The sequence below is a fragment of the Carcharhinus amblyrhynchos genome, chromosome 32 (genome assembly GCF_965287045.1).
Source record: "Carcharhinus amblyrhynchos chromosome 32, sCarAmb.v2.hapA, whole genome shotgun sequence".
Classification (NCBI taxonomy): Eukaryota; Metazoa; Chordata; class Chondrichthyes; order Carcharhiniformes; family Carcharhinidae; genus Carcharhinus; species Carcharhinus amblyrhynchos.
The window spans coordinates 12,086,499-12,111,563 of NC_137355.1; the positions used below are offsets into that span (position 1 = coordinate 12,086,499).

The window sequence follows — 25,065 nt, forward strand, 5'->3', positions numbered from 1 at the left end:
GTATGGCCAATTAACCTAACCCACACATCTTTGGAGTGTGGGAGGGAACCGGAGGAAACCCATGCAGACACAGGGAGAACATGCAAACTCCACACAAGTCGCCCGAGGCCAGAATTGAACCCGGATCCCTGGCACTGTGAGGCAACAGTGCTAACCATTAGAATCGTAGAAACCCTACAGTGCAGAAGGAGGCCATTTGGCCCATCGAGTCTGCACCGACCACAATCCCACCCAGGCCGTACCCCCATATTCCTACATATTTACACGCTAATCCCTCTAACCTACGTATCTCAGGACACTAAGGGGCAATTTTAGCATGGCCTATCAACCTAACCCGCACATCTTCGGACTGTGGGAGGAAACCAGAGCACTGTGAGGAAACCCACGCAGACACGAGGAGAATGTGCAAACTCCACACAGACAGTGACCCAAGCCAGGAATCGATCCCCAGTCCCTGGAGCTGTGAAGCAGCAGTGCTAACCACTGTGCTACCGTGGAGTGTCAGCCAAGCTTATGTGTCCCTGACTCCCTGGGATGTGCCGTCCAGCCGAGACAGGCTCCGTGTCTCCTTATCGTTCATCACTTATTCCTTCAACGTTCTCTCATTTATCAGGAGGCTGCTCACTGGATTGCTGGATGTAGCACGGTGGTTTATGAAAAATGTAAGGCTTTGAAAGCTGTCTGTGTCAGGATATTGGAGGTCGGGACGAATCCATGATGGGCTGAGTGCTTTTGTCTGTATTAATAATTGAACTGGCAGTGTCTCTCTCAGGAGTGAATAAAGTTAGACACGGTTCAGATACAGAGGACACAGGATATTCCGAGAAAGGACAAAGAGGCAAATGTTTTGTCAGGGGCAACACTTGCTAGTCGGGGTTGTCTGTCACTGTTGGGTCATATTCTTTAACAGTCCCTGAGCTTAGAGTTTATTTATTAGTGTCACAAGTAGGCTTATATTAATGCTGCAATGAAGTTACTGTGAAAATCCCTTAGTTGCCACGCTCCGGCACCTGTTCGGGTACACTGAGGGAGAACTTAGCGCGGCCAATGCACCCTAACTAGCACGTCTTTCAGACTGTGGGAACACACCGGAGCACCCGGAGAAAACCCACGCAGACATCTGGGTCCCTGGCACTGTGAGGCAACAGAGCTAACAACTGCCCCCTGACACTACCTGGACACTGTTCTCTGGAATTACCTGGACTCTGTCCCCCTGGACATTGCCCCATTGGCACTAACTGGACACCGTTCTCTGGCATTACCTGGGCACTGTCCCCTGGCACTACCTGGGCACTGTACCCCTGACATTATAGAACATAGAACATTACAGCGCAGTACAGGCCATTCGGCCCTCGATGTTGCGCCGACCAGTGGAACCAATCTAATGACCCTCTAATCTAAACTATTCCAATATTATCCATATACCTATCCACTGACCATTTGAACGCCCTCAAAGTTGGCGCGTCCACAACTGCTGCAGGCAGGGCATTCCACGCCCTTACTACCCTCTGAGTAAAGAACCTACCTCTGACATCCGTCCTATATTTATCACCCCTCAATTTAAAGCTACGTCCCCTCGTGTTAGCCATCACCATCCGAGGAAAAAGGCCCTCGCTGTCCACCCTATCCAATCCTCAACTATGCCTCAACCTTCTTCTCTCTAACGAAAACAACCTCAAGTCCCTCAGCCTTTCAAAATCTGGACACTGTCCTCTGGCAGTGCCTGGACACTGTCCTCTGGCAGTGCCTGGACACTGTTCTCTGGCACTGTTGAGGAAGAGAGGGTAGGAGAGGTGAGGGAGGAGGGGTGTTCCTGGTTAACTTTTGCACACTGGGACATTTAAAAATGGTGTGCGATCTTCACAAAACCAAGTTGCTGGCGGGGTGGGCTCAGTCAGGGGAGATGCATGGATGAGGGTGAGTGGGAAGAACTGATCAGTCTGAACTGCAACAACTAACCATCACTCACCTGCTTTAGGCCGCACTGTGTCGGCCGCACTAAACTAATAACGACCGCCTCAATTAGTCATCTCATCTGCTTGAAGGAATTGCCTCCTCTGGGATGTGGGGGGTAAAATATTAAAGTGCTTGCAATCAACATTAGTGGGTGCTGATGCCCTTACTGGCCGTTAAATAATTTACAGCACAGGTAGGGGCCATTCGGCCCATACTTTATGTTTCGTACTAGCCGCCTTAGGTGTTATTTCATCTGATCTGGGCTCTAATCAGCATAAATCTTAGAATCTACAGTGCAGAAGGAGGCCATTCGGCCCATCGAGTCTGCACCGATGATAATCCCACCCAGGTCTCAATCCCATAACCCCACATATTTACCCTCTGGATTCCCCTGAGACGAACGGGCAATTTATCACGGCCAATCCACCTAACCCGCACATCTTTGGACTGTGGGAGGAAACCGGAGCACCCGGAGGAAACCCACGCAGGCACGGGGAGAATGTGACCCAGACAGTGACCCAAGGCAGGAATCGAACCCAGGCCCCTGGCGCTGTGAGGCAGCAGCGCTAACCACTGTGCCATTGCACCTTCTCTGCTTTGTGGGTGGCACGGTGGCACAGCAGTGGGACCTGGCTGGGATTGTTGTCGTGCAGGTTAGGTGGATTGGCCATGCTAAATTGCCCCTTGGGGCACTAGCTAGGGTAAATACATGGGGTAAGGCCTATTGGATAAACATATGGATGATATTGGAATAGTGTAGGTTATATGGGTTTTAGATTGGTTTCGCAGGTTGGCACAACATCTTTGTGGTCAGTGCAGACTCGATGGGCTGAATGGCTTCCCTCTGCACTGTAGGGTTTCCCTTCTCCTTTGTGAATGGAACTAGATGCAAACCTCATCAGGACTAACGAGTCCTTTTTTTTAATTTTTCTTTCCCAGGAGATCTGAGGATCGAAGTTCCGACAGTTCCCGTGATTGGCATCTTTGGCAAGGACGTCACCCTGAACTGTTCCTTCACCACCGACGCCAACTTCTCCCTGAGCGACCTGAGCGTGATATGGCAGCTGACGGAAACGCGCGAGATGGTGCACTTGTACTCGCTGCAGCTGAACCAGCAGGCGGACAGCTTTGTGAACAGGACGGCCCTCTTCACCCAGGAGCTGGCCAAGGGCAACGCCTCCTTGCTACTGAGGGACGTCCGGATCGAGGACGAGGGCAGCTTCACCTGCTTTGTGAGGATCCAGGAGCACCTGAGCGCCCCCATCGAGCTCCAGCTAGCAGGTACGGTGCCCACCGGCCTGCCACACAATGTGCCAACCTCTAGCCATGCCCAGTGCGCCACTGTGTCAAATCATTTTCCGACCCACCCATCCCCTCGCCCTCTCCATCTCCACGATGGGTTGCCAATCCCACAAAGTGCAATCCCTTCCCTAAATCTTTCACCTCTCTTTCTTCCTGAAGTTTATTTATTAGTGTCACGAGTTAGTGTCATTAACACTGCAATGAAGTTGCTGTGAAAATCCCCGAGGTGCCACACTCTGGTGCCTATTCGGGTACACCGAGGGAGAATTTAGCATGGCCATTTGGCCCATCGAGTCTGCGCTGACCACAATCCCACCCAGCCCTATCCCAGTAACCCCACACATCTACCCTACTAGTATTCCCGATACTAAAAGGCAATCTAGCATGGCCAGACCACTTAACTCGCACATCTTTTAGACTGAGGGGGAAACCGGAGCACCCGGAGGAAACCCATACAGACACGGGGAGAATGTGCAGACTCTGCACAGACAGTGACCCAAGCCGGGAATCGAACCCGGGTCCCTGGCGCTGTGAGGCTGCCCTTATCGATCCATATCTCTCTAATCCCTCCCTATTCATGTATCCACCCAGATGCCCCTTAAATGCCTGCTTCCACTGCCTCCTCTGGCAGGGAAAAGGGACCTGGGCTCAATTCCGGCCTTGGGTGACTGTATGTGTAGAGTTTGCACATTCTCCCCACGTCGGTGTAAGTTTCCTCCCACAGACCAAAGTTGTATTAGTTTGGTGGATTGGCCATGATGAATTGCCCATTAGTGTCAGGGGGCTTAGCAGAGTAAATCTCTGGGGGTCACAGGGATGGACCTTTGGGATTGTTGTCAGTGCAGGTTCGATGGGCCGAATGGCCTCCTTCTGCACTGTAGGGATTCTATATTCCAGGCACCCATCACTGCGTGAAAAATTTCACCCCCACACATCTCCCTTAAACTTCTCCCCTCTCAGCTTGAACCTGTGCCCCCCCCTTATAATTGACACTTCCACCCTGGGGAGAAAGCCTCTGACTCTCCACCCTGTCTCTGCCTCTCATCATTTTGTAGACTTCTATCAGGTCTCCCTCAGCCTCCGTCTTTCCAATGAAAAGAGTCCTAGTTTATTCAACATCTCCTCACAGCCAGCACCCTCGAGACCAGGCAACATCCTGATGAACCCATATTACAGCCGTATGGAACTCCCCCTCAATCCCCTGCTACTTTACAAGCCCAACCTGACCAGGCCTTACCCTTCAGTGGCTGCCCAACAACTCCCCAGACCCTCCCATACCAAATGGCATCCACCTACGCCCTTCCTCCCCGCACCCCCCACACAAACTCACAAGGCTCCACTCTCCCCCTCCCCTGGGAGAATGGGCAAACTCCGCCCAGACAGTCAACCAAGGCCGGAATCGAACCCGGAAACCTGTGGGTCAGGGCAGTAGTTACCCAGAAGTTAGAAGTGTTTTATGTTCTTCAGTTCTCCTCATGTTTCCTGAGTAACTATTGATGTTACACGGGCAGCATGTGGCACAGTGGTTAGCACTGCTGCCTCACAGTGCCAGGGACCCGGGTTCGATTCCCAGTTGGACTCACTGTCTGTGTGGAGTCTGCACATACTCCCTGTGTCTGCGTGGGTTTCCTCCCACAGTCCAAAGCTGTGTGGGTTAGGTGGATTGGCCATGCAAAAATTGCCTCTTAGTGCCAGGGGGACTAGCTAGGGTAAATGCATGGGGCTCTGGGTGGTATTGTGGTCAATGCAGACTCGATGGGCCGAATGGCCTCCTTCTGCACTGTAGGATTCTATGAGTTGAAACCACCCCAGAATTCGCAGCTGAAATCACATTTCTGGATAGTTCCCATGGAGAACAAAGAAAATTACAGCACAGAAACAGGCCCTTCGGCCCTCCAAGAGTGCATCAACCGTGCTTCCCTACTTAACTATAACTCCCTACCCTTCTGGGGACAATCGATATCCTTCTATTCCCATCCTATTCATGCATTTGGCAAGATGTCCCTTAAAACTCACTATTGTATCTTCTCCCGCTACCTCCCCTGGCAGTGAGTTCCAGGCACCCACCACCCTCTGTGTAAAAAAAAAACTTGCCTCGCACGTCTCCTTTAAACCTTGCCCCTCACACCTTAAACCTGTGCCTCCTAGTAATTGACTCTTCCATCCTGGGAAACAGCTTCTAACTACCCATTCTATCCACGCATCTCCAAATCTAATAGATTTCTATCAGGTCGCCCCTCAATCTCTGTAGTTCCAGCGAGAACAAACCAAGCTTCTCCAACCTTTCATAACTTATGCCCTCCCTACCAGGCAATATCCAGATAATGTACCTGCTCCAAAGCCTCTACATCCTTCTGGCAACCAGAATTGAACACTATCTTCCAAGTGCGGCCTAACTAAGGCCATAAGATATAGGAGCAGAATTAGGCCACTCAGCCCATTAAGTCTGCTCCGCCATTCAATCATGGCTAATAATTTTCTCATCCCCATTCTCCTGCCTTTTCCCCATAACCCTTGACCCCTTTAGTAATCAAGAACCTCTCTATCTCTGTCTTAAAGACACTCAATGACCCAGCCTCCACAGCTTTCTGTGGCAAAGCGTTCCACAGATTCACCACTCTCTGGCTGAAGCAATTCCTCCTCATCTCTGTTTTAAAGGATCGTCCCTTTAGCCTGAAGTTTTGCCCTCTGGTTCTAGTTTTTCCTACTAGTGGAAACATCCTCTCTACATCCGCTCTATCCAGGTGTCGCAGTATCCCGTAAATTTTAATAAAATCCCACTGATCCTTCTAAACTCTAATAAGTACAGACTCAGAGTTCTCAACCGTTCCTCCTGCAGAGATCATTCTTGCGAACTCCTCTGGATCCTTTCCAAGGCCAGCACTTCCTTTATTAGAAATGGGGCCCAAAACTGCTCACAATACTCCAAATAAGGTCTGACCAGAGCTTTATACAGCCTCAGACGTACATTCCTGCCCTTGTGTTTAGTCCTCTCGACATGAATAGTTTGCACTTCTGGGCAATTGCCGTGGAAACCTTATCTGGGAACTTCCATGGGTGTCCCCTGCACATCTTTGGGGTACCAATCACTACCCCCACCCCCCCCAACTTTGTCTCCACTCCACCAAATACAACGTCCTGGAGATTGCAAGTTATAGCCTAATGTGCAAATAGGATCTTGTTGCTTGGGCATCAGAAACATGTGGTCAGGATCTATGGCTTTATGTCGATCATTGGACGCAGAGACTTTGGGGAAATTGTCACCAATTGGGCGCAAAACCTGTCGCTATGTTTAGTGGGTTCACTTTGCTGATACTTTTTTCTCCATTTGCATGGTTTCAGCCTCTTACTCCAAACCCAGCCTGCACTTGGAACCCAACAAGAACCTGAAGCCCGGAGATGAGGTGGCCATCGCCTGCCACTCTTCGGGGGGCTATCCCCAGGCCACGGTGCAGTGGCATGATGGGAAAGGGAGCAACATCACGGAGAACATCACCACGTCGCAAGTGGCCAACAAGGAGGGCCTGTTTGACGTGCGCAGTGTGATCCGGGTGACGCTGGAGCCTAACAGCACGTACAGTTGCCTCGTGAGGAATGAGCTACTGAACGAGGAGACCCAGGCCTTGGCAACCATCACAGGTTAGTCACAATGTCACTGTTGCCGACTTTTCCACGTCGAGGTCCCCGTGCTACTTTGAGATAAAATAGAATGCTTTAACAGTATAACTATCACAGCTTCCACTCCAATTATTGAGCACTGCCTCAAAGGAGTTCTGAAGTGTTCACAACATCTGTTCGTTCATTCTGGTCTGCCTAAAGCCACTCGGCATCATAATAGGATATCGGCAAAACAGGTTCAGAAATTTTGATGGGCAATTTTTCTTGCCTCCAGCAGGGGGGAGGGAAAGAATGGGGTAAATCTCACCTGATCCAATTTATGGAACAATTTAAAATCATTACAAGCCTGGAAAGTGATGGAAATGTTTGGCAATTTCTGATCTGATTTGATTCATTATTGTCACATGTATTAATATGCAATGAAAAGTATTTCTTGTGCGCTACACAGACAAAGCGTATCATTCATAGAGAAGGAAAGGAGGGAGTGCAGAATGTAGTGTTACAATCATAGCTAGGGTGTAGAGAAAGATCAACTTAATTGCAAGGTCGGTCCATTCAAAAGTTTGATGGCAGCAGGGAAGAAGCTGTTCTTGAATCCGTTGGTATGTGACCTCAGACTCTTGTATCTTTTTCCCAACAGAAGAAGGTGGAAGAGAGAATATCCAGGGTGCGAGAGGTCCTTAATTATGCTGGCTGCTTTGCTGAGGCAGCGGGAAGTGTAGACAGAGTCAATGGATGGGAAGCTGGTTTGCGTGATGGACTAGGCTGCATTTATAACCTTTGGTAGTTTTGGGCAGGGCAGGAACCATACCAAGCTGTGATACAACCACGAAGAATGCTTTCTATGGTGTATCTGTAAAAATTGGTGAGAGTCGTAGCTGACATCCAAACTTCCTTAGTCTTCTGAGAAAGTAGAGGCATTGGTGGGTTTTCTTAACTATAGTGTCGGTATGGGGGGGACCAGGACAGGTTGTTGGTGATCTGGATGCCTAAAAACGTGAAGCTTTTGACCATTTCTACTTCGTTCCTGTTGATGTAGAATGAAAGAGGGAGCAAGATTGGTTAATGTTTGAGATAGCTGCCCACATCAGGTCTCTATAACTGTCCTATCTGTATTAATTTACTAACAGTTGGACATTTTGTTTTAATTTGGAGGGCTATAGTTTGAATCTGTTGTGAAGGAGTTGAATATAATTTACTCTAGACAGAGTGAGTAAGGAAACTGTTCCCACTGGCAGGGCAGTTGGGTAACTCAAAGACACTGATTTAAGGTTAGAGGTGTAAAATGTTGAATAATTCTAATACCAGGCAGCACTTAAGGTGAGTGGGGGAAAGTTCAAAGGAGATGTGAGGGGCAAGTGTTTTACACAGAGAATGGTAGGTGTCTTGAATACACTGCTGGGGTGGAGACAGATACAATAGGGGTGTTTAAGGGGCTTTTAGATAAACATTTGAATATGCGAGGAATAGAGGGTTATGGACAAAGGGCAGGCAGAAGGGATTAGTTTAATTTGGCGTCATGTTCAGCACAACATCGTGGGCCGAAGGGCCTGTTCCTGTGCTGTACTGTTTTACATTCTATGTTCTAAGAAGCACAGGGGAGATTTTATTTTTAATTTGATGAGCTGTTGGGAGCTGGAATTCACTACGTTCTCCCCATGTCTGCGTGGGTTTCCTCCAGGCGCTCTGGTTTCCTCCCAAACTCCAAAGATGTGCGGGTTAGGTCGATTGGCCATGCTAAATCGATCCTAGTGTCAGGAGATATGTGGGGCTACGGGAATATGATCTGGATGGGATTGTGGTAGGTACAGACTCGATGGGCCGAATGGTCTCCTTCGGCTCCATAGGGATTCTATGATTCTAAGACCAGCCTTGGCTGGATTATTACAGCAGCACTCTGGAGAAACAAGGGAATTGGACTAAATGGATAGCTCTGCCAAAGACCTAGTACAGGAACAATGGGCTAAATAGCCTCCTTCAGCGTTGTATCATTTTATATTAAGATGGAAGGGATGTACGTGGTGGCACAGTAGTTAGCACTGCTGGCTCACAACACTAGGGTTCTATTTCAGCCTTGAGTGACTGTGTGGAGTTTGCACATTCTTCCTGTGTGTGCGTGGGTTTCCTCTGGGTGCTCCAGGTTCCTCCCACATGCCAAAGATGTGCAGGTTAGGTGGGTTGGCCATGCTAAATTGCCCCTTAGCATCCCAAGGTGTGCAGTTTCTGTGGATTGGTCATGCTAAATTGCCCCTTAGTGTCCCAGGGTGTATAGGTTAGTGGGATTTAGGGGAAAATATACGGGCCTGGATGGGATGTTTGTTGGAGGTTCAGTGCAGAATTGATGGGCCAAGTAGCCTCTTTCTGTACTGTGGGGATTCTATGATAAATCTTATTTCATAAATAAAACAGCCATACCACAGGTCTTCCAAATTCAGTCACACTTCTTTTCCCAAAGGTAGGGGAGTCTAAAACTGGAGGTCGTAGGTTTAAGGTGAGAGGAGAGAGTTACGAAAGGGTTCAGAGGGGGGCTCACAGAGGGTGGTGAGTGTCTGGAACGAGCTGCCAGAGGTAGCAGTAGAGGCGGGTACAATTTTGTCTTTTGAAAAGCATTTACATGGGTAAGATGGGTATAGAGGGATATGGGCCAAATGTGGGCAATTGGGACTAGCTTCGTGTTAATAAAAAGGGCGGCATGGACAAGTTGGGCTGAAGGGCCTGTCTGCATGCTGGAAACCTCTATGACTCTGTAACTTGAGTCAAGGCTGGTTAACTGAAGAGATTTTTCAATTTCTACTGGGTACAGTTAAGAAACAAAAAACAGTGCAGCTCAGGAACAGTCCATTCGGCCCTCCAAGCCTGTGCTGACCACGTTTACCTTTCTAACCAACTGCTTCTATCCCTCTGTTCCTTGTTTATTCATAAGACTATCCAGATAAGTCTTAAAGAGTCTCTAACATAGCTGCCCCAACTACTTCACTGCAAAGCAGCCCCTGCCACCCTCTGCGAAAAAAGAACTTCCCCCGCACATCTCCACCGAACCTTACCCTCCCCCTTATCTTGAACAAAGATTACTTTAGCTTAACAACTGGAAGCTGTTAACCAATAATTTGGAACAAAGGGAACTGTACAAACAGTTCAATGTTTGCCGGATTTTCCTTAATTATTTGGATTCTGAAAATAGTGCTTAACTTTGTCCAATAAAAGATGTTTCTTCATGGCTTTGCAAATGGGGTTAAAGATACAGAACGGGTGTAAAGCCACGTTGAAATAGCACAATTGCTTGGTGATGCATCTGTACTGGTCTTGTCAGATTAATGTTAAATTGGAGGATTGACAGTTTTAACCTTCCGGCTCATTTGTCAATCATTCATTTTGTCCTTAATTTAATAAGACAAGGTTCTACGTGTGCCCATTATTGGTTAAGTGCATGACCCCCCTAATATTAAATGTCATTGACTTGCCAAATGTCAAATAAGGGAAGTTGACAGTGATATATTAGAATCCACATGCCGGTGAACTTGAATTTCAATCAGGAGATTTCAATAGCTTGACGAGCCTGCCCTCGAAGTCACCTTCCAGTTGAAAGGGGCGGCGCTGGCCTAGTGGTGTTATTGCTAGACCGTCAATCCATTAACTCAGCTAATGTTCTGGAGACCTGAGTTCAAATCCCGCCACAGCCGATAGTGGGATTTGTATTCCATAAAATAATATTTGGAATTAAGAATCTACCATGAAACCATTGTCGATTGTGGGGAAAAGCCCAACTGGTTCGCTAATGTCCTTTAGGGAAGGAAATCTGTCACGTGTAGGCCCTACATGTGACTCCAGAGTTGACTCTCAAGTGCCCTCAGGCAATCTGGAAACTCAGCTGATGTTCTAGAGACCCGGGTTCAAATCCCGTCTCAGTAGATACTGGAATTTGAATTCAATAAATAAAATCTGGAATTAGGAATCTACTGATGGCTGTTGTCAATTGTCGGAAAAACCCATCTGGTCTACCAGAATGCTTTAAGGAAGGAAATCTGCTGTCCTTATCTGGCTTACATGTGACTCCAGAGACACAGCAATGTGGTTGACTCTCAATAGCCCTCAGGCAACTAGGGATGGGCAATAAATGCTGGCCCAGCCCGCGACACCCATGTCCCACAAAGAATAAAAAAAGGGATAAAAGCAAATTACTGCAGATGCTGGAATCTGAGAAAGTGCTGGAAAATCTCAGCAGGCCTGGAAGCATCTGTAAGGAGAGAAAAGAGCTGTCGTTTTTGAGTCCAGCTGACCCTTTGCCAAAGCTAAAAGGCATAGAAAGTGGGAGATATTCATACTGCAGAGTGAAAGATGGGTCATAGCCACAGAAACCAGGAGAAAGGTTAATCTTGCCCAGCACGAAGAGAGAAACGGAAAGCAGTGAGGGTGATCAGGGCGCGGAGACGGAAATCCTGTCAGACAGAACAGCAGTACGTCTTCAGGGTAGGCATTCCTGGAAGAGAAGGGATGCTTTTATATTGTTAACCTGCTTTGGGATTATCAGCTAACAAAGACTCAGTCTTTGCCACGTTCCCGCTGCAGTGAGGTGGTGACCAGACCAGCCAACTCTCCGTTCACTGCAGCGGGATGGGAAAATCCCACCGGTGTGAACAATGGTAAAATTCCGACCTGTAAGTTCTTCACCCTTTCGTACTACTTGGGCATTTCTGGCAAAGCCAGCATTCCTTACTGTCATGGGTTTAAGTCACGGGTAGATAGATTTCTGATCGATAAGGGAATTAAGGGTTATGGGGAGCAGGTGGGAAAGTGGAACTGATCCCCTATCAGATCAGCCATGATCTTATTGAATGGTGGGGCAGGCTCGAGGGGCTAGATGGCCTCCTCCTGCTCCTATTTCTTATGTTCTTATGTACTATTAAGGTCCAGATCAGGAACTCCAAGATACATAACGCAGCTGAGACCCTGTCTTCTTTAAAGGCACAGAATCATCATTCCAGCTCCAATTACCTTTGAACCGAGTGGGTTCATTGCTAGGCCAATTTGGAGGGCAGCTATGCTCAGTGGGGCACAGTGGTTAGCACTACTGCCTCACAGCGCCAGGGAGCTGGGTTCGATTCTCGGCTTGGGTCTCTGCCTGTGCGGAGTCTGCACATTCTCCTCGTGTCTGCGTGGGTTTCCTCCCACGGTCCGAAAGATGTGCTGGTTAGGGTGCATTGGCCGTGCTAAATTCTCCCTCAGCGTACCCGAACAGAGGCCGGAGTGTGGCGACGGGGGGATTTTCACAGTAATTTCATTGCAGTGTTAATGCTTGTGGATTAATAAATAAACTTTATAAGACTATCAACCAGAAGTGTGGGTAGAGCCAGAAATCGGAGCATTGTGGATGCTGGGAATGATTACAATTTGTCGTCACGCATCTTGAGTGACTCTGAGTGAGGTATTTCCCTGCAGACTGCTGGTGTGCGAATGTTCAGGAATCTATTTTTACAGCGCTGCAGGAGTTTGTCACTAGTTGCTCTGTGTTGGTGACATTGCAGACTCAGTGGGAAGGAACCCCCAGGCAGTCATGATTTTGAATTGAAGCGTTCCATACAAAGGAGATTGTTCTATGCACCATCCTAATGAGCGAACCTCAAACAGCCAAAGGAATCTTCCTCCCACGTTAAACAGAGGGAACCAAAGTTGTTCCCATTTGCAAGCACTGATTTTATTTTGAGGTAATGCTTGTTGTTTGGATGTGTGTATTGGGCAATTACAGACCTGCAAACGTCTGGAACTATTTGGGCGGCACGGTAGTTAGCATTGATGCCTCACAGCGCCAGGGACTTGGGTTCAATTTTTGTGCTTGAACTTGTACAGGATTTGCTTGGATTAAATTCCAATGAATGAATGCATGCACCCTGACTAAAATACATCCCAAGGATCATTCTCTATTTATGACTTCAGTTCTTTAACAAATGAAATTTCCACATAAAATGTCTGCTCCCGTTCATAGAATCCCGACAGTGCAGAAGGAGGCCATTCAGCCCATCGAGTCACTCGTGAACTAGATGTGTTTTTCTGCCAATCGTTTCATCGTTAGATTCTTAATTCCGGATACTTTTATTGAATTCCACTATCTGCCGTGGCGGGTTTCGAACCCAGTTCCTCAGAACATTCACTGAGTTTCCAGCTCACTAGTTGGGCGATAAGACCACTCAGCTATTGCTTCCCCTGTGAATATCTTAAAAAAGGAGGGAGAAGGCGAGGGGTTTAGGGATGGAACTGAAGGTCTAAGAAGCTGAAGGCGTGGCCGCCAGTGGTGGAGAAATCCTCAAGAGGCAGAACACAGAGACCTTGAGGAGTTGTACCATTACCTGTGTTTAAAAGACATGCAGTCTTTTACGCAAACTTACGCACGTCCCTACATCAAAGCATGTCTAAATTTTAATCGGTATAAACACTCCTGGTTGAGAGAACACACACATTTTCACTCTTGCTTTAACATAATCCTCAAAAGGCTAGTCATAAAATTCCAACAGTACAGAAGAGGCCATTTGGACAATCGAGTTTGAACAAACTCCCTGACAGAGTATCTTAGCCAGGCCCTCTCTACCGCTCTATGCCCAGACCTTGGGTCACTGTTTCAGTGGAGTTTACACCTTCTCCCTGTGTCTGTGGCAGTTTCCTCTGGGTGCTCCGGTTTCCTCCCATACGCCAAAGATGTGCAGGTTAGGTGGATTGGCCATGCTATCTTGCCCCTTAGTGTCCAAAGATGTGCAGATTAGGTAGATTGGCCATGCTAAATTGCCCCTTAGTGTCCAAAGATGTGTAGATTAGGTGGATTGGTAATGCTAAATTGCCCCTTAGTGTCCAAAGATGTGCAGGTTAGGTGGATTGGCCATGCTAAATTGCCCCTTAGTGTCCAAAGATGTGCAGGTTAGGTGGATTGGCCATTCTAAATTGCCCCTTAGTGTCCAAAGATGTGTAGATTAGGTGGATTGGCCATGTTAAATTGCCCCTTAGTGTCCAAAGATGTGTAGATTAGAGGGATTAGCCATAGCAAATGTGGGGGTGTTATGGGCATAGGACTTTGTTAAGATACTCTGTTAGAGAGTTGGTATGAAGCTGATGGGCTGAATGGTTTCTTCCACACCGCAGGGATTCTATGATTTGAATCTTGGCTGGTTTGTCTGCCCAGAGGACAAGATTTTCATTCAATCTTTTGTCCACCAACCGCACTTCCGCGAATTCATGCTCGTTTTGTAATCCTCCCTCCACCTTCCCCCCACTACTCCCGCTCGTGGGTGCCTGCTTCAGTTGTAATAAAACACCACCCCCCCTCCCCCCCCAACAAAGGCAGTCTCGCTGACAAAATGGATGTTGCGGCCTTTCGCTTGGAGGGTGCCAGGGTGAAAGGAAAGCCAGGTGCATCACTGACAGAGGAGATGACGAGTGTGACGCCCAGTGCGCTGTTCATACTGCCAGACGTCACTGAAGGTTAATGTCTCACAGCCTGTGTTCGTACGGGATAGCGTCGAAATGCTGGCTAACGAGCTGTCAGGTCGTCGCTGGGTCAAATGAGGAACGCACATTGATGCGGCACCTTGTCCAACCTCAGGATGTCCCGATGGTTCACAGGTAATACAAGGTGACACCACGTCACTGTTATACAGTAGAACGAGGCAGCTAGTTTCTATGGTCCCACAAACTGCAACGTCATAACCAGATACTCCACTCATTTTGTAACCATGGTTGAGGAACAATTATTAGTCAGGGCGGCACAGTGGTTAGCACTGCTGCCTCAGGGACCCGGGTTCGATTCCCGGCTCGGGTCATTGTCTGTACATTCTCCCCGTGTCTGCGTGGGTTTCCTCCCGCAGCCCTAAGATGTGCGGGTTAGGTGGATTGGCCATGCTAAATTGACCCTGAGTGTCAGAGGGACTAGCAGGGTAAATATGTGGGGTTACGGGATTGTTGTTGGCGCAGGCTCGATGGGCTGAATGGCCTCCCTCTGCACTGCAGGTATTCTAAGTTAAGAGATCATAGAGCGGAAACACAAAATTGATCCGCAGTTTCTCGATCAGAGCACAAGTGTTGTATAGCTGTTTAGGTCAGGAATAAACCACCTTGGCACGCTATTTAAAGAACCCACAACATTTCACACAGACTTAAACTATTGAATTTGAATTCACCATCGGCTGTGGTGGGATTTGAACCCTCGTCCCCAGAGCATTAATGTGGGCCTCTGGTTTATTTGTCCGGTTTTAAGCTTATTTATTAGTGTCACAAGTCGGGTGACATTAATACTGCAATGAAGTTGTTGTGAAAATCCCTTAGTTGCCCACACACCGCCGCCTGTTTGGAGGGAGAATTTAGCACGGCCAATGCACCCTAACCAGCACGTCTTTCGGAGTATGGGAGGAAATTGGAGCACCCAGAGAAAACCCAGGCAGACATGGGGAGAATGTGCAAACTCCACACAGACAGTGACCCGAGACGGGAATCGAACCTGGGTCCCTGGCGCAGTGAGGCAGCAGTGCTAACCACTGTGCAGTCATTGTTCCGTTCCACTCTTTTCAGCTATGAATGATAAGGAGAGTGCAGATCTTACTCAACATTTTGCAGCCTGGCTGTTAAACGTGGTGGTTTGTTTGACGATTCCCTTCGCCACCACCTCACCATCTCCAGCTCTGCTGCTGTGAAGCTGAGAACAAAGGACATTAGGGAGCAACAGGAAAATTAGGACTTCCTGATTCGGGGACTCTGAGCAGCTCACTACCTCGTCGCAAACCTCAGTGGACCAGCTTCAATGTTGTTCTAGCCCTGAGCACAGGTCAGAGGTTGTATAATCTGCAGCAAGTGTCTCACCTCCCCCAACTCCTCAAAGACCCTCCACCGTCTACAGGGCCCAAGGCTGGAGCGCAATGGAGTTCTCTGGTCAGACCCCATTTGGAATATTGTGAGCGCCCAGAGGGAACCCACGCAGACACGGGGAGAACATGCAAACTCCACACAGACGAGGCTGGAATCGAACTCTGATCCCAGGCACTGTGAAGCAGCAGTGCTAATCACTGTGCTGCCTGAGGACCAGTGTCCCCGCGAATCATAAAATCCTCCGTACAGCCCCTAATTCTACGCTGAAAGGCTGGGGAGTGAGGTAGGGATCAAATAAGGGGAACTTCAGAAAGTTGAGGAGAAAGGATAGGGCAATGGTGCAGGGTGGTATCACAGGTAGTGATAATAAGAGAGTGACGAGAAGGGACATTCTCACAAACATAGAACATAGAACACTACAGCACAAACAGGCCCTTCGGCCCACGAGTTGCGCCGATCACATCAACACCTATCTATAACCCCCAATCCCATAAAACCCCATATTCTTATCCAGAAGTCTTTTAAAAGACCCCAGCGAGTTCGCCTCCACCACCACTGACGGCAGCCGATTCCACTCACTCACCACCCTCTGAGTGAAAAACTTACCCCTAACATCACTTCTGTACTTTCCTCCCCGCACCTTAAATCTGTGTCCTCTCGTAGTGACCATTTCAACCCGGGGAAATAGCCTCTGAGAATCCACCCTATCCATTCCTCTCAACATTTTATAAACCCCTATCAGGTCGCCTCTCAACCTTCGTCTCTCCAGGGAAAAGAGACCCAGTTCCCTCAACTTAACTTCATAAGGCATGCCTCCCAGTCCAGGCAACATCCTTGTAAATCTCCTCTGTACCCTTTCAATAGCTTCTACGTCTTTCCTATAGTGAGGCGACCAGAACTGCGCACAGTACTCCAAATGAGGCCTGACAAGGGTCTTATAAAGTTGCAGCATTACCTCCCGACTCCTAAACCCAATCCCTCGATTAATGAAGGCCAGTACACCATACGCCTTCTTGACCACCTCTTCCACCTGCGAGGCCGATTTAAGAGTCCTGTGGACCTGGACCCCAAGATCCTTCTGCTCTTCAACACTACTAAGACTCCTGCCCTTGATAGTGTACTCGTTCATCCCGTTGGTTCTGCCAAAATGGACGACTACACATTTATCCGCGTTGAAGTCCATCTGCCACTTCTCCGCCCAGTCCTGCATCCTATTTATGTCCTGCTGCAACTTTTGACATCCTTCCAGACCATCCACAACACCACCGACCTTCGTGTCATCAGCGAACTTACTTACCCATCCTTCCACTTCCTCATCCAGGTCATTTATGAAAATGACAAACAGCAAGGGTCCTAGAACAGATCCCTGGGGCACTCCACTGGTGACTGACCTCCATTCAGAAAAAGCCCCATCCACAACCACTCTCTGCCTTCTGCAGGCAAGCCAGTTCTGGATCCACAAGGCCAAAGGCCCTTGGATCCCATGCCCTCTCACCTTCTCAAGAAGAATGAGAGGGCATAAGAATGAATCCGCAATTATGGCTGGCACTGGGAAAAATGTGGACATTTGTCTGAATGTGTTTCTGAATTTGCTTTTTGCTTTCCTACTCCCTGGAAGTCATTTGCCGGAATTCTACCGCTACCGCCTGCCACGGAATCAGAGCGGGCAAGGGGTGGGCAGTGGAAATGTGTGCTGACCTTTGGTGAAAATTCCAGGTCTCGCTTGGGTGAGGCTGTAAAATTTTGTTGGCTCAGTGATGAACAGCCTGGGGAGAGGGTGAATCTGAGCGTTTGTCTGTAGGACACCAGCAGGTTCTTAGTCAGTCTGAGCCTTTCTGCTATAAGCTAATGATGAATGATCGAGCTTATTCTGGGACAGCTAATATAAGCGATTGTCACGCTTGACACAGTGGAATTCTGTTGTGAAGCATAGAATCCCGACAGTGCGGAAGGAGGCCATTCAGCCCATCGAGTCTGCACTCCCACCCTATCCCCATAACTCCACCCTCCCTAGTCCCCCTGACACTAAGGGGCAATTTATCACGGCCAATCCACCTAACCCGCCCATCTTTGGACTGTGGGAGGAAACCGGAGCATCCGGAGGGAACCCGCGCAGGCACGGGGGAGAACGTACAAACTCTGCACAGACAGTCACCCAAGCTAGGAATTGAACCCGGGTCCCTGGTGCTGTGAGGCAGCAGAGCTAATCACTGTGCTGCCCAATCGAATGTCGTCCTTACTTACGGCTATCTTAATTCCCTTGCGAGGAAGTTGTGATCTCAGCAGATATCAACCCAGAAGCAGGGAGCATTATCAATGCATTTGTTTGCCCTTGCAGACTGTGCTACCTCCTGTTTAAGCTGTTCATTAATCTTCCCAACGCCTTCGTCGTAAATTTTGAACAGGTTCTAGATACGAGATGCGCTGCTAATTTTGGAGAAGGCAATTTGAGTGATAAATTGGCTTATTCCAGCGCGGTGACAGTTAATGACACGTCACCTAAAGGAGCCCTTCCAGTGTGTTGGTAAAGAATCATCTTTATGAGAATCATGCGTGCAGTGTGTAATGTTCTGCCTGGTGCACTGGCACTTAACACTTCAAAACTGATTTTGACAGCGAACACTTGAGGATATAGCCATCACTGTGTAATCTTCAAAGTGCAAGGTCCTAAAGAGAGACTTCTGTGAGTTTAGTGTGAAGATATTTATTTTCTTGGCACAAGAAACGGGACGAAATGAGTTTGACGTCCTATTTTATTTTCAGATAATTTACGCTCCAAAGATGAGAAGTATCACAGGCCAGAGTCTGTTTCTGTTTTCCTAAGGGCATGTAAGGGCCGAATGGCCTACTGTTGCTCCTGTTTTCTGTGTACCGTGTGAAGGGAAGGAATAAAGCACAAGTGGTTGGCGCTACTGCCTCACCGCGCCAGGGATCCGGGTTCAATTCAATTGGGTGACTGTCTGTGTGGAGTCTGCACATTCTCCCCATGTCTGCGTGGGTTTCCTCCGGGTGCTCCATTTCTTCTCACAGTCCAAAGCAAGCTAGGTGGATTGGCCATGATAAATTGTCCCTTAGTGTCCAAAGATGTGCAGGTTAGGTGGATTGGACATGCTTAATTGCACCTTTAGTGTCCAAAGATGTGTAGGTTAGAGGGATTAATGGGGTAGATACATGTTTTTTTAAAGGTTAAGTTTATTTATTAGTGTCCCAAGTACGTTTACATTAACGGTGCAGTGAAGTTACTGTGAACATCCCTCAGTCACCACACTCCGATGCCTGTTCGGGTTACACTGAGGGAGAATTTAGCATGGCCAATGCACCTAACCGGCACCACTTTTGGACTGTGGGAGGAAACGGGAGCACCCGGAGGAAACCCACGCAGACACGAGGAGAACATGCAGACAGTGACCCAAAGCACGAATTGACCCGGAGTTCCTGGCCCTGTGAGATAGTCGTGCTAACCATTGTGCCACTGTGCCGCCCTAAGGATAGCACAGATAGGGCCTGGTAAGGTGCTCTGTCGGAGATTTGGTGCAGACTCGATGGGCTAATGGCCTCCTACTGCACTGTAGGAAGTCTATGATTCTGTGGATTCTTTGTGTAACATTCAGGAAGTGGGCGGAGGTACAATGGGCTCCTTCTGTGCTCAGAGGAGTGTGGGCTAAAATCCCCCCTTTTGCTCAGACTATTCCCTTTGATCTCTCAGGGTTACTGGGATTGTAAGGATTACAGGAATTGGTCAATTCCTTTGCAAACATGAAGAAAGTGTTGTCCTCTCCTTAATTGAGACAACTCCGAACAAAATCCTGAAACTTCCTCTCCAACTGCATTGCGGGTGTCCCTACACCTCGAGGATGTGCAGCAGTTCAAGAAGGCAGCTCACCAGCACCTCCTCAAGGGCAATGAGGGATGGGCAATAAACGGTAGCCTGGCCATCAAAGTTCATGCCCCAAGAACAAATTGAAATGATGTGAAAAGGAAGGATATGGGGATACGGTGGGGAGAATGGTACTAGATAAATTGCTCATTCGGCGGGGCAGCACAGAAACAATGGGCTGAGTGGCCTCCTTCTGTTACATTACAATTCTGCAATCTTGTAAAAATGATTTATCACATTTAGAGGAACTTTCTACTGCTCCCCTGTCATCCACCCCCCCCGCTCCCCCTGCCCCCCCACTTCAATAGAGCAATTCCAGTCATGGAATTCTTACGGTGTAAAAGGAGGCCATTCGGCCCATCAAATCTACACCGACAAGTCCACCAGAGGCATTAACCCCACACATTTACCCCACTAATCACGCTAACCTACAAATCCTGGGATACTAAGGGGCAATTCACCAAGGCCAATCCATCTAACCCGCACACCTATGGACTGTGGGAGGAAACCGGAGCACCCGGAGGAAACCCATGCAGACATGGGGAGAATGTGCACACTCCACACAGACAGTGGGGAGAATCAAATCTGGGTCCCTGGCACTATGAGGCAGCAGTGCTAACCACTGTGCCACCGTGCCACCCTCCGTCAAACCTGTGTTGGAGAGAAACCATTTACTCTGGTGAGGGGCAGGGCAGAAGAAGGGTGCATCACCTTAAAAGTAGAGCCAGACCATTCAAAGATGTTACAAAGCATCTCTTCACATAAAGGGCAGCATGGTGGCACAGTGGTTAGCACTGCTGCCTCACGGTGCCAGGCACCCAGTTTAATTCTAGCCTCGGGGTCACTGTCTGTGTGGAGGCTGCATGTTCTCCCCGTGTCTGTGTGGGTTTCCTCTGGGTGCTCCAGTTTCCTTCCACTCTGAAAGATGTACGGGTCAGGTGGATTGGCCATGCTAAATTGCCACTTAGTGTCCCAAAATGTGTAGGTTAAGTGGATTAGTCATGGTAAAGTGCCCCTTAGTGTCCAAAGGTGTGTACGTTGTGGATTGGCCAGGGTAAATGCGTGGGGCTACAGTGGCATGGGGGGGGAGGGGGAAGAGAGAGGTAGAGAGGTAGAGTTGGGGGGAGGGAGGATTTTGGAGAGTTGTTGTAGACTTGATGGGCCAAATGGCCTCTTTCTGCACTAGAGGGATCCTATAGATCTATAGGAATCTGGAACATTCCCCAAAAGGTCTTTGAGGATGGGAGAAGAATTGCAAATTTCACACCTGAGATGGATAGATGTTTGTTAGGCAGGATGTGAAGGATCCCCAGACTCATGGGGGTAGATTTGATTTGATTTGATTTATTATTGTCACATAAATTGGTTTATAGTGAAAAGTATTTTTTTTCTTGCACTTTACAAAGCATACCGTCCATAGAGCAGGAAAGGAGAGAGTGCAGAATGTAGTGTTACAGTCATAGCTAGAGTGTAGAGAAAGATCAACTTAATGCGAGGTAGGTCCATTCAAAAGTCTGACAGCAGCAGGGAAGAAGCTGTTCTTGAGTCGGTTGGTACGTAACTTCTGTAACTTATTTCCTGATGGAAAAAGTTGGAAGAGAGAATGCCTGGAGGAGAATCATAGAATCCCTACATTGCAGGAGGAGGCCGTTCAGCCCATCGAGTTTGCACCAACCACAATCCCACCCAGGCCCTATCCCCATAATCCCATTCATTTATCCTAGCTAGTCCCCTGACACTAAGGGGCAATTTTGCATGGCCAATGCACCTAACTTGCACATCTTTGGACACTATGGCGCAATTTAACTTGGCCAATGCACTTAACCTGCACATCTTTGGACATTAAGTGGCTATTTAGCATAGCCAATCCACCTAACCTGTACATCTTTGGAACTAAGGGGCAAATTAGCATGGCCAATCCCCCTAACCTGCACATCTTTGGACTGCAGGAGGAAACTCATGCAGACATGGGGAGAATGTACAAGCTCCGCGCAGAGAGTGACCTGAGCTGGGAATTGAACCCAGGTCCTTGGCACCGTGAGGCAGCAGTGTTAACCACTGTGCCACCGTGCTGCCCTTGGAGACCTTGAGTATGCTGGCAGGGAAGAAACTGTTCTTGAGTCAGTTGGTACGTGACCTCAGTGGCAGATCAGTCCTGATCGAGTTAAATGGGAGCACCAGTTCTCGGGATTATTGCCCCAATACTGCTTCCCAGTTAAATGTGACGTTGGCTGTAACACGGTGTTAACCTGCCAGTTTATGCATGACGTCTAGTGTTGGAAACTTGAGCAGCGGGAGCTATATTAAGGGTTGAGCACTTGTTAAATGTCAGACCCTGGCAGAAGGGAGAAGGAACTTGCATCCTGAAGTTCAGACAACATACATACACTGCTATTTGCTTGATAGGTAAAGCACAACCCCAGCTGGAGTGAAAAATTAAAGGATTCGGAACTGTTTTACATACTATGAAGGTATCCAAAGGAATGAAATTCTCCTGTAGAGAAAAAGAAAGGCTGGAGGAGGAAAATTGCTCTAATTAGTTTAAGTGACAGCATCCTAAGAACTTGCCTTTTGAAACAATTTAGAACCAGAGAATCATCGAATCCCTACAGTGCAGAAGGAGGCCATTCGGCCCATTGAGTCTGCATCGACAATAGGCCCCTATCCCCGTAACCCCACATATTTTACCCTGATAATCCCTTGACGCTAGGGTCAATTTAGCATGGCCAATCAACCTAACCCACACACCTTTGCATTTGTGACACTGCTATCCAGTCTGATCCGCTGGGGGTTTGACAATCCCGCTGTTATATTTAAGACACTCTACAACGATTTTCCTGGGTGGAATTTCCACTTTCTCCATATGGATTGCAGTCTCTTGCCTCACCTGTCCACCCCAGTGTGCTCAGGTGCAGAGAACCGAGGCAAAGTTTGGGACGAAGCAAAAGCTTAGGAATGTCAAATGGAAGTGAAATGTTATTGGAGATTATTTGAGTACAATCTCCTGGATCACCAAAATAGAATACTGGGAAGTTTAGAATCTTAGAATCCCTACAGTGCAGAAGGAGGCCATTTGACTCATTGAGCCTGCACCGACAACAATGCCACGCAGGTCCTATCCCTTAACCTGATGTATCTACCCTGTTAGTCCCCCGACACTCGGAGGCGATTTAGCATGGCCAATCTGCCTAACCTGGACATCTTTGGAGTGTGGGAGGAAACCGGAACACCCAAAGGAAACCCACGTAGACACGGGGAGAACAAGCAAACTCCACACAGACAGTGACTCGAGGCCAGAATTGAACCCGGATCCCTGGCACTTTGAAGCTAACCACTGTGCCACTATGCTGCCACCTACAGATGGCAGCGGTTCAAGGAAGTAGCTCACCATCATCTTAAGGGCAATCAATGATGCTCTTGTCAGCTACACCTTAAGAATGGAAAATATATCAGATCACCTATCGCATTGAGGCAAAGAAAGCAAATGGTATGTTGGTCTTTCATAGTAAGAGGATTTGAGTTTAGGAATCGGGATGTTTTGCTGCAATTGTACAGGGCATTGGTGAGGCCACAGCTGGGGTATTGTGTGCAGTTTTGGTGTCCTTATCTGAGGAAGGATGTCCTTGCTATAGACGTCCAGTGAAGGTTTACCAGGCTGATTCCTGGGACGCCAGGTCCCTCATATGAGGAGAGATTAAGTCGGTTAGGATTATATTCACTGCAATTTAGAAGAGTGAGAGGGGGATCTCATAGAAACTTATAAAATTCTAACAGGGTTAGACAGGGCAGATTCAGAAAGAATGCTCCCGATGGTGGGAGATCCAGACCGAGGGGTCATAGTTTGAGGATAAGGGCTAAACCTTTTAGAACTGAGGTGAGGAGAAATTTCTTCACCCAGAGGATGGTGCATGTGTGGGATTCACTACAACAGAAAGTAGTTGAGGCCAAAATGTTGTCTGATTTCAAGAAGAAATTTGATTTCGCTCCTGGGGCTAAAGGGATGAAGGGGGAAGGGGGGATCAGGATATTGAATTTGATGATCAGCCATGATCAAGATGAATGGCGGAGTAGGCTCGAAGGGCAGAATGGCCTACTCCAGCTTCTAGTTTCTATGTGACTGCGAGTCACCTTCAGTCGTGTTTAATATTGGATACACTGTGCTTTGGAACATGCTGGGACTGTGAATGATGCTATTTAAGAGCAAACCCTTTGTTTTATTTTGTTTTTTTCTTTTGGCAAATGATAATACAACAGCGAAGGAACAAATTTACTCAGTAGCGAACTGACAAATTGATAAATGAATCTAAACCACGGTCGGAAGCAAATGTGGCGTATTACTGCTGTGTTTAGCACAAAACTGTGGTGCTGACCAGCATTCCAGAGTAAGGATGACCAAGTTCAGAAAATATTTGACCTCTCAGCTTTGAATCTTAAACCGCTCCGTGCGTTCAAGCCAGGGGACAGCTATTTCATGCCTCCAAAGTGCCAGGCAATGATGATTTCTCTCGAGAGAAGGTCTTTCCCATTTCCTTCTCACCTTGAATCAGACCATAAGAAGTTGGAGCAGAAGTAGGCCATTCGGCCCATTGAGTCTGCACTGCTGTTCAGTAAGACTATGGATGATCTGATATTAAAGTTTATTTGTCAGTGTCACAAGTCAGCTTACGTTAACACTGCAATGAAGTTACTGTGAAAATCCTCGAGTTGCTTCACTCTGGCACCTGTTCGGGAGCGAGAATGCACCCTAACCAGCATGTCTTTTAGACTGTGGGGGGAAACCGGAGGAAACTCACGCAGACATGGGGAGAATGTGCAAACTCCACACAGACAGTGACCCAAGCTGGGAATCGAACCCGGGTCCCTGGTGCTGTGAGGTGATGCCATTTAATTGCTCACTCCCCATAACTGTTGACAATAAATTTCCATCCCATCCAGATTATTAGCACATGTCTGGGTAGATACTCTGAAGGTTTTTCACACAGAGGGTCGTGGGGATATGGAATGCACTGCCAAGTAAGGTGGTGGAGGCAGGCACGCTGGATTTGTTTAAGGTTTACTTAGGTAGACACATGAGCGAAATAGGGATGGAGGGTTATAGGAGACTGTTTTAAATAAGGATCAGAGCCTCGGGACGTTCCTGGAAATCCACTGTTACATGTGGTGAAGTTTTTCTCTTTTATTCGGCAGGTGTGTTGGTCCACCTTGTTGTTTAACGAGGGGCGTACACGCGGTGGGTCGTGTGTGGGCTGCTCTTGAACATTCGAGAGTAGCCTAGTACTTTGCATCGTTTGTGTATGCTTAAAACTGGACCAGATGCTGGGCACCACAACAGCTCAGTGACTATCACTGATTGCTGTGCAGATACATGGATTTGGGCCGGTGTCTGTGGGAGTTTGCGCATTCTCCCAGTGCTTGCATGGGTTTTCTCCGGGTGCACCAGTTTCCTCCCACACCCCAAAGGTGTGCTCTTA

The 25,065-nt window shown here is 48.1% G+C and overlaps 1 protein-coding gene across 2 annotated transcripts in view; it reads left to right on the forward strand.

Moving 5' to 3' along the window:
• Nucleotides 1-25,065, forward strand: part of cd276 (CD276 molecule) — a 231,140-nt gene that overhangs the window by 78,708 nt on the left and 127,367 nt on the right. For both annotated transcript variants that reach the window (XM_080216223.1, XM_080216225.1), the window contains exons 3-4: nt 2,896-3,237; nt 6,601-6,897. In XM_080216223.1, the coding sequence (XP_080072349.1) occupies nt 2,896-3,237; nt 6,601-6,897 (639 nt within the window). The remainder of the gene's footprint in view (nt 1-2,895; nt 3,238-6,600; nt 6,898-25,065) is intronic.